The 14,922-nt window shown below is 39.0% G+C and overlaps 1 protein-coding gene across 9 annotated transcripts in view; it reads right to left on the reverse strand.

Annotated features, from left to right (window-relative positions):
- CHN1 (chimerin 1) overlaps positions 1-14,922 on the reverse strand; it is a 154,058-nt gene that overhangs the window by 9,340 nt on the left and 129,796 nt on the right. For all 9 annotated transcript variants that reach the window (XM_026647580.1, XM_026647585.2, XM_026647581.2 and 6 more), the window contains 4 exons: positions 14,655-14,739; positions 2,862-3,035; positions 1,914-1,991; positions 615-752 (listed from right to left, as the gene is read on the reverse strand). In XM_026647580.1, the coding sequence (XP_026503365.1) occupies positions 615-752; positions 1,914-1,991; positions 2,862-3,035; positions 14,655-14,739 (475 nt within the window). The remainder of the gene's footprint in view (positions 1-614; positions 753-1,913; positions 1,992-2,861; positions 3,036-14,654; positions 14,740-14,922) is intronic.

Here is a 14,922-nt window from a genome sequence, read left to right on the forward strand (position 1 = left end):
ACAAGGAGAATTTCCCCAGAGGGAGTCTCTATAACCAGAAAAGTTTTTTGGGGTTTTTTTGTTTGTTTTTTTACACAAATGTTAAACAAATACTAAACTAACTACACTAACTAACAAGACGCTCCCAAACTACCATGGTAGACAAGAAGCGGACACACTAGCTCCGTCTCCAGATCAGGTGGTTGAGAAGGAACTGAGGGGGTGGTTTGCTTGCGCAGTCTGATATAGCCTTGGTACAGAGCACAAGAATATCAACAGCACATGTGTGGGCTGAATGGACACTGCTAATGAAAATCTCCTATTGAGGGTGTGTAGCGCGCATGCTCACCAAGAGTAGAGCACCCATAGGGACACTACTTGAAGAAGATCATATCTTTCCAGTATGTGTAGTGAAAAGGAAACATTTGAGAAAAATGGAGGAGAAACTGAAACAAAGATCACTTAATACAACATTCTTGTAATCTATGGCACATACTTAGTCCTGCTTTCATCTCAATTTATAGCATCCATGTGAAGCGCTTAAGTAGTACTTAATTAATAACACATGTTAAAAAACAAAACAGAGAGAAAAAGGGTCAGAAAGAAAAACAGGAAAAATGTTATTTTATACTTACTTGCAGAATCTATAAATTTTGGGTAGGCATCGTATGTGATAAGCGGAATTGGCAAATCCCTGAAGTACAATTTAAGTGCACCAGTGATAATATTGATATCTTCATACATATTCACAGAAATATCTGCTTTTTCCCCATCTGTGTATAGAAAGCAGCTGACATTAATGTTTAAAAAATATAAATAGATCTAGACTAATATTCAATGGAAAAATCTATACTGTTTAGCAATTATTAAGATCAGCACAGCCACAGATTCTGGAGTATGTAAACTAACCAATAAAAACTGTTATTTGACTGTGAATTTCACTTTTTCAGGATAAAGCCTAATGCCTTTTGTACAGAGAGCAGTCCTTTTTTCAATCTCAGGTTAAAAAAACGTTATGCAGAAACCCATGTGACTGTTTTAATGGTGACGGTCTGTGTTGTAAAAATGTGTTGCAGATCAACTATATTTGAACATATCACTTTGCCAAAAACACATTTGTCAGCACTGAATGGGAAATGAGGAACGTTTGCAAAAAGGAAAATGTTTTTAGTACTTAGTCGCTAGGACAGGCCTGTGCTCACCCTCTCAGAGCAGTAGTGCTATTTATTCTTGAGTGTAGTGGGCACTGGGTAAGGGCCTGAATTTGTTCAGCACCTCAAGCCCAGCTAGGACCACATAGAAGGCAGGTATTACTTGAGCTCTCTTTGTGTAGCCCCAGTAGCCTGGAGAGGCAAAGAGGGATGGAATTTTTGGCTCAGTAAAAAAAAACATATGGGGAGGGAGCACCTCCCCGCCCCCGATTGCTACTGTGGGGTACTGAGGGTGGGAACTCCTTACTTCTCTCATTGCCTTTGGTGGAAGAGGATGTTTAGCCCAGGCGTTATTATTTTGGAGCTATCATCCAGGGAAAGGGCTTCAATTTGCACTGCTCCTTTAAGGTTCTTCTCCAGCTGACTCATGGTCCCACTGAGAGAGGAGCTTGGGGGTTCCCTAGTAAATCAGGGCAATAACTGAGAACGTTCAGTACTTTCCTACCCAATGACATCATTGCAAAGAGCCTAACTGTCATAGTCAGGCACTGTGGAGACACAAACTCTGCCGAAGGGAAAAGGGCAGCTTTTGGCAACCCAGGCCAAAATGGGATTTGTGTGTCTTTCCAATGGGAGGGTACCCCTCCGCTCAGCATAATGACCAGCCTCTGCATCTGCAGAGCCCAACAGGCAGATGGAGCCTACGCTGAGGAACCCCTGGGCTGAACAGAACCCTTCACAATGTGCCGGCAAAAAAGTTGCAGCAGATACTAAAGCAGATACCTCTGTCAAATGCCATTTTGACGTCTTCAATTAGGTCACTAAAGCCTGAAACTCTGTATAGTCCTTCAGAATTAAGACCTGTTAGGAGAGAACATTTTCACTTGATTAAAATTAGTATTAACTTTGCACCTCCCTTAAAACTGGCTTGTCCCTGGCCAGGTTCTTCACTTAAGGCAATGAGGCAACAAGGTTAGTTAGGTTTTAAAAGCTTTACCAGGTTTTTCATTTGGAATACAATTTCACCCCCATCCCTTTAACCCTGACCCTTGCATCAACCGCATTGTTCGGCTCAGCTCCCAATCATTTTGTGTAATCACGTTTATGATAATGATTCCCGGGGGTGAAAAAACAGATTAGCCCAATTACAAGCTAATTCTTTTTAATCAGCTAATTGAGATTAACATATTAGATGTACAGTAAATATTTTAGAAGCAAACCATATATTCTAGTAAAGAATATTAAATGTGGGCTGGGAGAACAAGGAAGATGAAATATGTAAATACCGACTAGTCTAGTTATTACTGTGTTAATCTTTCTGATTAAAATACCATGGGAAGTATAAAGAAGAGGAAGATGCACATGTACATCAATAAGATAGGAGATCATCCAAGAGTGGAGTTTAGCAAGCATGTAGTTATGTCAAAACAGTACTATATACTGTGCATCATAAAACACGCATTGCATCTGTCCATCTCTTATGTATTAATTAGAGAAGTCCTTGTAAGAAATTAAGTAATTTCAGCAGAGCTTTTAAAAAAAATCACAGATATTTGTGAACCAACAAATAACACCAAGTATGATATGAACTGTGTAGGATAATTGGCAGTCATAAAATGCCCCATTTGAAACTGTTTTGAGCAATCATGAATTCAGCGAAAACCCAAATGACCCAGATCAATCTAAAGGGATTATCATTAAAGCAACCAAAGTCCATTAACGATGTCTTACCTCTAGATTCAATTTCTCTAATACACATGTCTACTACCATTGGCCTTTTAGTGATGTGTGCTTTTACTAGCGTTGTAAGGTCACAGCTGTACACTTTTTTGACATGCTTCAGATCTGGCTTGCAGTCATTTGGGACCATCTTGGAACACTGCTTGTGAACATTTAAACCACAATCTGGGAGAAAAAATGAAAAGACAATTAACCCAATGTTGGGTGAAAATGTGCTGTAATGTTAATATAATAAAGTATGTATTACTTCTACAGGGTCTGATCCCGCAGACCTCATTCCTGTAAGGACCGCTCATGTGAGTAAGCTGAAAAGGACTGGTGCAGATTTTAAAGAACACTTACTAGCTGAATACATTCCATTCTAAGATGCAAAACCAGATGTTTCCTCTACTACAGGATTTAACAGAAATCAACCAATAGAAAATCAAATCGTCAAAGTCTATAATTCTCCATCAAATCGCATAGGTTTTTACAGTAATTTCAACAGAACCCTATTAGTTTAATCCCCATTACATTCTGTAGGACTTTTCCATAGGGGAAGAGATCTATTACTCTGTAATGTTTTTCTCTTCTTATACTTTATATGTGACTATTTCATGATCTAATCCCTTCCCCTGGTCTTTATATTTATTTTAGGCTCAGTTTACACTACAGTATATGTATAGCTACATACTGCAGTCAAAAGCACACTGCATCCACACTGTGGTGTGTAGCTACACGGGGCAGTGAAAGGCTCTGGCAAATGGGAGGCAGCAGGCAAAGGCTTCAGCTGTTTCCCCACTTCCAGAGCCTTTCTTTCCCTGCTGCTTACTCCCTTCCAGAGGAAGGGCTTCAGCAGTGGGGGAGCTGGCAGAGCCTTTCACAGCTGCTGGAGCCTTTCCTTGTAGCAGGGAATGGCCCCAGCAGTGGGGAGTTGCTGGAGTCTTCCCCTGCATAGGAGAAAGGCTCCAGCTGTTGGGATCTGGCAGCCTTTCCCCACTTCCCTCCCGCTCCCGGTCCACTGTTGGAGTCTTTCCCTGCAAAGGAGAAGGGGACCAGCAGTGAGAGGTAACAGGACACTACACAGCTAAAAATAGGGACGGCACGGCTTGGGCCAGTAGAGGATGTCTAGGTACATACTCTGGGTTTATACCCACATCCTTCAGGTGTGTCTTGACTGGCTTCAACCATGTTTCACTGTCTATGCTGCTGTTTATACTTGTACTATGAGGGCTATGCATGTATGTACACTACACACTGCCAAAAGAGTCCTGCAGCGTAGACACACCCTTAGGGTTAGTTTGAGACATTTACTCTTAACCCTGAGCAGGGTAGGGGAGGAGGTATTACTTCCAATGTTGTTTCATAGACTGGGTTTTTGAAAGAGAAAGCCCAGAAAGCTGGCAATTCCAAATAATTCTATTTAAATTAAAATGAATTTGGGAAGAACTTATTTAAAGAACAGTTCCACAGTTTCATTATAAACATTTTACTAATGAAGGTTTGGTTCATTTTAGAGTACAATTCAATTGAAATCAGATATGCAGAAAAAAACATTCATTCTGTACAAAAATGGGCCAGGCATATCTATCAACACTAATGCTCCATCTGTAGGAAAAAAGTAGGGAAACCAGCAATAATACTACAAGAAAGCATAGTGAAGACAAGCTGAGCAATGCAGTTCCTTCTAAGTTAACGGAATGTTCATATCCATGATTTGAGTCTGTAAGTCTTGTGCGATGATGTATGAACAGCATTTTGCCTTGTCTAAAGCCCAACCTAGTTCCTTCTGACTTCACTGGGAGTTTTATCAGGTCTCTGCTGTCTTGCAGTAGGGACCCTTGTCTTGCAAGATGCTGAGTATCTTGAACTTTCATTGGTAATTGGCAATGCAAATGTCACCCAGAGTCCAATCCTACAAAGTGACATGCTGAATTGCCATAGCATAACAGCACAGAGCCTACAGTGTTCACTCGCTTAGGCCTTGATCCAGCAAAGATTTCCAGTGTGCTTAACTTTCCTACCATGAGTAGTCCCATTGATTTCAATTATTCATTGATCTCAAGGGGACTACTCATAGGATTAAAGTTAAACACATGTCGGAGTTTGGAGGTTCGGGGCCTTGGTGAAGATTTACAGTATCCCTTCCCTTCCCTCTGCCCTCCTCCCCCCCAATATCTAGTGTCTATAGAGGAGTCACCTTTGTATCTGATTATCATTGGTTTTGTTGATATTTTAATTTACAGTAAATAGTCCACAGATGATGCCGTTCTCCTTTATACAACGGCAAAAGCCAGTGTTTGTATCTTAGTTTAATTCCAGCTCAGTCATTCATGTGCTATTACAAAAAGCACTTTGTTTTCTTAATAGGTTTGTAAAGCTAAAGAGTTTTGTCACTTAGAATTTATTGTAAAGTGCTCAATCTTTTGGTAACAATAAAAGTTCAACATGTCACATTCAATCAGTCAAAATTTATGAACCCTGTTCCAGACAAAATGACTGCTTACAATTCTATTTCACTCTTTAAGTGTAAGAATAGCTCCCTTCCATAAAGAAAAGAAAGTGGTCTTGTGATTAAGGCACAGGATGAGGACCCAGGAATTCTGGGTTCTGCACCTACTAATGCCACAAACTTCCTGTGTGATCCTAGGCAAATACTGTAGAGGACAGCCTCCTCCTACACAGAAGACCCTGACCTAGCAGAACTGGCCCAGTTGGGCAGGACCAGAAGACTTGTGCAACGAGGATGGCCCTCTGCACACTGTGGAGTTCTGTTCTGTTGGCTTCCCTCCACCCCAACACATGGTGGGGGTTGGAAAAATTATTGGGGGTGAGGACAGATCCACCAGCCACTCTCTTTCCTGGAGGGGGAATAGAACCTCTACAGAAAGTGTTGTGCTTCTGAGACTTCATAGTGTTTGTGGCACAGCACCACTCTATGGCAGGAGGTTAGGGGCCTAACCCTTCCTTATTCAGGCTGTGAAGAACTCCAGAGCACAGCCTGGTCCCTTGCATGCTTTTAGGATTTGGTCCTTAGTCATCCTGTGTTTCAGTTTCTCCCTCTGTAAAATGGAGGGACAAGGAATTTGGGCAGAGAGGGACAAGAGACTGACTGGACGAGGAGCTGTGAGGGAGGGTACTAGATTGTCTGGGCAAGAGTATTGGGACTGAGATGAGAAGTCTAAGGAGTGGAGACAGGAACTGGCTAGGTGAGGAGAATGGGACTGGGACAAGGAGACAGAGGTGAGGAAAAGACTGGGGCATGACAAGTTGGAGGGGATGGGGCACAAGAGATCAAGTCCCCATCATTAGTATTATGACAACAGTCTTAAATTACATGATTGCATACTGTTTTTTCCACTATCTCATTCAGTGCACATGATGGACCTGCTCTGAGGCTGAATCATCAGGGTTGTCTAGTGAAGGCTGTTGTCAGTAGGACCTCAGCTTCATTTGTTGCAGAAGATGGAAGGTGGGTAGTGAGGGAGGGAGGGAGGGGATTGCAGAAAGAGAAAGGACAGTCTTCTGGTTAAGGCAGTTGAATGCTGCCATGAAGAACTGGATTCTATCCCTGCCTCTGCCACAGAGTTCCTGTGTGGTGGTAGGCAAGTGACTTCAATTAGACTTTTGACAGGTGGTCACTAGTTGCATGCTCCTTATCTGATGGTTGCCCAACTTGAGAGTCTGGGCTGATTTCCAGAAGTGCTGCGCTCTCATATGCAACTGAAATCAGTTGCATCTGAGAGAAACTGGGAATTTTGCTTTGAACATATGAAGTGCTATATAATGCTAAATACTCTGAAAAAATCAGATCCTAGGTGTTTCAAATTGGGTACCCAAAATTAGTGAACACTTTTACCTTAATCTCTTTGTGCCTCGGCTCCTTATCTGTACAGTGGGGATAATACCACTGCCTCATCTCACAGGGGTATTTAAAAATAAATTCATTAAATGTTTGTGAAGCATTCAGATACTATAGTGAAAATCACAGTGGAAAAGCCCATGAAGAAATTAAAAATTCAGTCTACAGAGCAGACATGAATAATGTGTAGTAAGGCAGGCCTGGAGCCACAACACTGAGCAACTAGGAGAAAACAAAATACAGAACAGCCATTTGTTAAGTGAGTACCATCCATTCTGTGCCCAGAATGAGGCATGGGTCTTGGGGAAAAAACAGTATGTGATTATGTAATTAAAGACTATGATAATGCAAACACACAAGGGGGCTGAACTAAGAGTGCACGTGCAACCTTAATTCTGGCATTTCCTAACTTTTGAGTGATTGACTTTGCACTTCATAATGTTTTTAATACAGTTTTTGTATGCATAATTATCATATGTACTAAAATTGCTGCAAGAGCCACTCGATACAGCATACTGCAAGTAGTTTATCTTTAAAGATTTAAATATTAAACAGGGAGCAAAACATTTTGCAGAAACAATGTTTAGATTCTTAAAGGTCTGTCTCAACTGATGTGTGAGCAAGTTGAAAGGCTAACCCCCATTTATGGAATTGGATTGGTCTTGTGAGCACACATCTACCCACGCTGATGGGAGAAGAGATATCTTAGAGCTACAGTATTGTGAGAACAAGGATAATTAATTTTTAAGTATACAAGAATGAAAAACACGTATTTACAAATGTCCTATGCTTGAATTAAAACAATCTTTACATTTCCCATGGTCATCTTAAGGATATTTGCATACAGCAAAGTGCTATTTTATTAAAATGTTTAGCTTGCAGGGACCTTTTCAAGCTGAAATTCATATTTCTAAAAAACCAAATTTAATTACCTGTGTTACTGCTAATCCTTTTGGTGCCCACTTCAAAGCCCAATTAAGTCAATGAAAAGATTCCCATTGATTTGAAGGGGCTTTGGATCAGGTCTCATTAACACCAGAAACATTTTAAAAATCAACATTGCTTTTCCATCTTTATGCTCTTCATTTTTTACACTTCATTGGTTCTCATACACCAAACACTGCTACAAGCGTTATAAACACTCCTGAGGAATATATCATGCTTTAACAGAAGTTTATAAAAGGTAGAGCACATTTCTATTACCATTATTATTATGCTTTGCAGGCTTTTTTTATTAAAAAAATAACAAAAGCTACGTTTTTGGTCCTTAGCTGAGACTGAAGTCCTTTGACAAATCAAAATTAATATTTTTGTAAGGTTTAAATGCATCATTTAAAACAAGAATAATGTTGCTTTTTAAATAAAGAAGTTGAAACGTAGCCATTTGGTTATGCTTTTGTCATAGGAAGGGTCCTTTCTCTGAGTTCACAATACTCTGTGGAAGCAGAATGGTATTGTTTTAGTCAGTAGACTTTCATTTTCAGGACTTGATGAGAATTTAAGTTGGCGATAGTTACACACCAATATAAGAATGACTGTTTGCTTATTCAAGCAAGGTAAAAAGTGCATGAGTAACATGACAGGCTGCCTTCCAACAGAGTACTGCAAAATCCCAGAGTAATCCATTGTTCAAACTTTCTACAGTAGCGATATTCAGCCTAAATTTGGGAGGCTGGAACACAGGGTATTGTAAGACAAATTACAAACAATTAAAACAAATTGTCGTCTTTTTTTCTTAAATCCCAGAGTGCAGCACATCTGCTTTGCAACATATTCAGAGTCCTGCATTTTTAGGAGGGCCAAGAGAACCGAATCCTGAGTTGTATCGAGCACTCACTACTTCCACTGGCTTCAAATGCTCAGCACCTCTAAGGATCAGGCTCTAAAACCAATTTGCCATACTCATACAAGTAGTCCTGCTGATTTCAATTGGGCTACTTGCGTGAATACGATTAGCAGGCTTTAGACCCAAGAGTTTGTTTTATTTCATGCTTACGGCCAATTTCTACTTTCAGTTACAATGAAGTAAATCCTGAGTAACTCAGTTTACTTCAGTGGATTTAATGCTGATTTACACCAAACAAAGGGGCTGATCTGACTCCTGTGGAGGTCCATCAGTGTCTTTCCATTGACTTCCATGGGAGTTGGGTCAGGCCCTAAAAGAAAAATTTGACCCTTATTTGTTAAAACCACACAAATTACATAAAGTAACATATTGCCCAGTAAAGTCCAGAATAAAGGAAAGATTTAAAAGACCATGGGTGAAATCAAGGCCCCACAGAGGTCAATGGCAAAACTCCCATTGACTTCAATAAGGTCATCATATAAGTGGATCATTTCATTGGCTGGATTTGTAGTTGAGTATAGGTTTCTTTTGTATGTTATCATCAAGCTGCAGCCATCCTTCACCAAAAAGCACATTTAGAAATTCATGAGCAGGTAGACAAGTTTACAAATTTCAGAATAAAACAGCCTTTATAGATGTTTTTGAAAAAGTTTCAGGTAAGCTATACTATTTTTAATAGCATATTGATCTTACTCTAGGAGTTTGGATAGGCTGTGGTATTACTTTTATGAGGGATATTGCCTTTAGAAAAAGAGCCTGACATAGCCAATGCTTTTCTAGGAAGCTCAGAAAAAGATTTCACAATTTTTCTGAAGCAACTAATATTGACTTTAGTCCATTGAGCTGAAAGAAGAAATAATGTGATCATATTAATGCATGAGCAGAGCCCAAAAAATATATGCATATTAATACTGCCCTATGAGTACCCATTACAAATATTTGCTGAGAATAAAATGCGCATAGCTATGCTGTTGATTTGATTTAGTCAGTTTTAGATTTCCTTTTGCTTATGATTTACTGGCAAATGTGGCTGCTGAGCATGCTCTATTGAAATTATATCACATGGAATATACTTTATAATTATATTTATAAATTAAGCTGAAAGACATTTATGTATTTTGTCTTTCTGAGGGGACGGTTTAAGGTACTGAAAGATAGATTTACATTTTCCTCTAAGAGTTCCAAGAGATTCTCCATAGATTTATGATAACGGCAGAGTGGTGTGGGAAAGAGGCAGGAGGCCTGGGTTCTATTCTTGGGCCTGGCATTAAATCACTGTATCACCTTGGGCAAGTCACTTAAGACTTGTTCCTCAGTTTCCCCATTTGACACAAGGGGATAAAACCACTACCCACCTTTGTAAAGCACTTTGAGATCTGCAGGTGATGAGTGCTACATAAGAGCTAACTATTAGTATTGCTTTAATGAGGGTGAACAGATATAAAGGAATTTGCCCCAATAAATCATTCATCAAATAGTAGCTTTCCTTTTATGGTAGTTAAATTCTCTTTTCTTTAATATAAAAATTAAAGTTTACTCTCTCTGCAGTGCACATAATCATTTACTGTTCTTTAGTTTTACGAGCATTGACAACTAGCATTACTTGTAAATGCTATGATACCCATAACAAACACCATTTGTTGACATACTGTATTGATCTGACAGGAGCCTTAGTGCAACTACTGATCTGGGCTGCTCTTCTAAGTGGCACGAGGACAAAAACAGGTCTCAAGCATACATGATATGCTCCCAAACTGCCTTCCCTACTCCATGGTTCTCTGGTAATGAGTAGACTGTCTATTCTGCCAGAAAACCACCTCCCACCCGTGATGGCTTCAGATCACAAATGGTATCTGCATGAGTCTTTCTTTGCTCATGTTCCTTCCTCATGCTGTCCTTTAATGCTGATAGCCTGTGCTCTTAAATGTTAAGTGTACAGTGCAGGAGCAAATGCAGTGTGCTGCAAGATGAATCTACCCTTGATTTCATGTATTATAGGGTCGTGGGAGAGGGGGAAATGTATTATAGAGTCGTGGGAGAGGGGAAAATGTATTATAGAGTCGTGGGAGAGGGGAGGTAGAGAGGAAAAAACAAAACAAAGACAGACAGAAGTTGCTTGTGCACCCAGGGGAAAGTAGACGGAGAAAGAAGAGGGGCTTGACTGTATCTTTAAGGCACAGTTCTGAGTTGGTGGAGGAATGGAGGCTTAACTGGACAAAACTGAGTCTTAACTTTGGAAATAAAAAAATCATCTTGTTTCAAGAAGTGCAGAGGAGCAACAGATTAATCATGAAACCTTATCAGTCAAAATGGCAGCCACCTGCTCTTCACAATTCTCTCTCACAGGTTTTTTGGTCTATGTGAGACAAGTTCCTACAGAACCATTGTTTACGTCACAAAAACCACCGGCACCACCACCTTCCCTATTTGGCAATCTCAGCAGAGAGGTACTGACACTGTGATTATCCCTGGACCTCATGCAGGAGGATGTCTATAATCACTCTTCTTTCCCTGCCAATCAACACAAGGGGTAGGGACAAACTGCCTTGGAGAGATAATTATACTGTATATGGGGCATAGAACATAGAAGTTACCCAGGCTCTGTTCTGGCTGGAGATGCTGAGTTGTAATAAGGAATGAATAAGTACAGTTTTAGTTGCTATGACATACTAGCTAGCTGGTATGGCATAATATGTATTGTTGGGTCTATCCTGATTCTAGTTTATTTTTTTAAAGTATTACTTGTGCTCTTATGCCATAAATTAATCTATATGCCAATGGCAACAATCTCCTTACGTTACTTTTTCTTTCCATTCCTCCTCCTACTTTCTGAAATGGGTGACTTTTATCCTTATAAAGGGAATCCAGGAATGCCCTGCATTTTTATTCCTATGTATCTTGCTAAGAGCAGGACTCAAAATGATTGAGTGTTCCCTGCAGTATTAATTTACAGCTGTAATAAGTATCGCTTTTGTACAACTAATAGATTCATCTTATGATCTGTAATTGTTTGCTTTAAAAAAGCAAACTCAGTAAAAAGTACAGAATATTATAATCAGCACAGTTTTGTTCCTAAAGCATTTTCAATAAAATCATCACACAGATCACAAGTCAGACTTTCTGGAGTTTCCCGGAGTGATACAGAGACCAGTTTGAATGTTAGCAGGCTGCATCCTGCTCAATCCTGTAATTTTTAATGTGGACTTCTACTCGGAAAAGTGACGGGTGTCTTGGGGTTCACCGTTTATTGTCTCTCGATTTCCATATCAAAGGTGTTCAGTTTAGAAAAACAAACAATTTCACAGGGAAAATTAAACCCCCGTTTACACCTATTGTACCCACACTTTCTTTCATTTATGCCTTCAGTTACACCAGCCTCTCAATTGCACAGTTCTAGCTCACTGGAAGAAGTAAACAATCTTTTGATGATGCACAAAAAGGAATAGAATCCAGTTCACTCACACTTAGATGTGTTGGCTCAGGAGAGTGAAACAGGATTAAAAAGCAGTACAAGTTATTTTTCTTCATACAGTATGCAAGATGCAACTTTGAACACACATGGGGAGCAGATCTGCTGAGTTTAGAAGGTGACATTTTTTACACAGCCACTTTTCAGAGGAGAACCACATTTACTGAATTGAACTTTTTCATGGAATGTTAAGTAATCTTTCCCTACCCATCCACCAGACACATTCAACATCACTGCCGGAGCCCTTAATGGTTCCCATTTCCTCCACATAACACCTCTGTTTTTGAGGGTCCATTTCCTGGCCACCATCCATTTTGCTGAAAATGACAGAATTTGGCGTCCATTCAGAACTCATTTGTCCTGGTGAGAGGGTTTGCTGTTTATTAACACGTGGCACTTTCTCTCCTCCATCCACCAGGGGCTGAGTACAAGTGACTTGTCAGGGGGTTGAGAGAGCAAGGAGAGTTATGTGAAACCTGTGAGTATCTTACCACCGCACATCCTGTCATTCCTCAGATAAGGTATGACAGCCATCATAAAGATTATGATCACAGGCTAAGTGGCCTTGAGCATTCAAGAAGTATAGTAATCTCTTAGTGGGCTTTATCCTGTAGTACACTTTATTGGTAGCATGAAATGGAATTAAAAATAAAAAAAAATTGCTGTATTCATTGGGTGTTATTGACATGGGTATGACAACTTTAGACAAACAGAAAAGTTCAATTATGTTTGAAATTCTAAAGCCATCTAGTTTACATTTTTTCCTTTTTTGTTCCTTTCTTATTATAATCACCTTTGTACAGAGCCAAAGAGAGAAAAAGAGAAAGCACTAGTTAATTCTCACTTCCATAATACAAGCTAAGAAAAGGAAACCATTAGGATCTTTTGGAAAAAAATCTGCATTAAAATATAAAATAAGAAAACAGTGTTATCTAGAATAGTTATAAATAAAAATAGTAAAAAGAAAAGTAGTCAGTTTAATTATAAAACTGATCTTTTTTGCTCATTCCACAAAAGCGTGCAACTACTCTGAAAAGTGACACTGTAGACTTTCATATTTATTGTCTTTATTGAACTTCCAGATCAAAGCTACTTAATGTAAACTAAAAAGCCTGTTATTTTTCCTAACTGCCAGCGTTGCAAATTCAACATGAGATCAAAAACAGAGAGCTGTGTATTTTCTGGCTCATGTATCATCAACTATAAAGTGTCTACTCTGAAAATTTAGCTGACATCTCTGTTGCTGATGCATGAAGCAGAATAAAATCAAGCTCCCTTTCCCAGATCTGCATTGGCTGTGCAGATTTAACAAAAGCAAAATGTGGTAAAACATTAATTTAATGAGTACAGCATGTAGCTAGAACTCTGAATAAACATGGGGTAGGACTACTGAGCAAGGAAGTGCCATTTTCACAGAATATAACTGCACATGAATGTTCTTTCATTTGTTTCAGTTATTTCTAAAACTAATAAGCTAAAACTTTATGGACACTAGACTCTGCTGACAAAAAAATCTGCATCAATAATACAATAAAAAACATTACACATCAAACATTTCTTGTGGAATATTTTCAAGATTTTTCAGTCATAGCTTTTCTATAAACACATTTGTTTATGTTGAAATTTCTACCATTTTGCATTGATGCTATAAAAATCCTATTATTTGCTTAAGACAAGATTTCAGAAAGCTTTAGACAGGGAAAAATTCTTAAATTAGCATGAAAATTCAGTTTCCAGGGCAACAAATGCAGCTCTTCATACATCAACATTTCTTTATACTATTTTTATAAAATTAGTTACTGGAAAATTGTAAGGCACATTTTAAACAAAGTAACTTGTTTTTTCAATTACTTTGATCTCCTAAACAAAATAGTTGGTTTCTCTCCTTTTTCAGAGGATATCAATAATATTGCTGAATTATTTTACCTAAGTTCTTCAGCTACAACAGAAAGACTAAATCCCAAATGCATGCAGTATCTGTCTGTCCAGGCATTTATAACATAGCCTCTGAGTGCTTTTATAAATTTATGTATACACCTATTTTAATCATGTTTATGTCAATTCTTCTCAATCCATTAATTTATTTTTTCAAATTAGAGAGCATGTGTGTGTAGTGGTTAGAGCACACACACACATAAGACAGAGTCAGGACTCCTGGGTTCTATACCCAGCTCCCTTTCTAACTCTGGCACTTTACTGCTCTGACTCGGTTTATCCATCTGTAAAATAAATCTAAATATTTACCTCACACAGGTGTTGTGAGATTTGATTATTGTCTACAAGCTTCATTAAAATCCCCAGTAAGTTTCTCATACCCACCCACCCCACACACAGACTCATCCATTACAAAATAAATACAACAACTCATTCAAGCTATGTCTCCTACATACTGAAAGAAAGGAAAGAGAGATTATTTCCATCTCTGAATGTTTGGAAGGCATTTAGATGTAAGGTTCAATGGTCGATAGTAGCACCTGATACAACTATCACTGAAATGAAAGGGCATCTTTCCAGTGATTTTAACAGGAGGATCAGACCCTAGGTGCACAATTTATTATGAAATAGATAGTATGTCTAAGGCTTTACAGCATCAGGATTGTCTTAAGAAGCAAAGAATAAACCAGTTACCTGCACATTTTACTCCCTGAGCAATGAGGCCCCACATAAAGTTGGCACAGTATTCACACCAGTGTGGACCCCTGAACGTGTGAACCTAGAAAACAGTAGCAGAAAGGACAGACTAGATTATTTCACAGGCATAATATTCATGCGTATAAATGGGCCACAGTTCCCTTTTTACTAAGGTAATATTTGCATTCATTTCCTTTAATTCTGGTTTGGGGCTTACCACTGAAGGAAAAGATGACACAATCTAAGAGAAAGATTTAACTGCCAA

Source organism: Terrapene carolina, unplaced genomic scaffold (genome assembly GCF_002925995.2).
Source record: "Terrapene carolina triunguis isolate 2854851 unplaced genomic scaffold, T_m_triunguis-2.0 Scaffold62, whole genome shotgun sequence".
NCBI lineage: Eukaryota > Metazoa > Chordata > Testudines > Emydidae > Terrapene > Terrapene triunguis.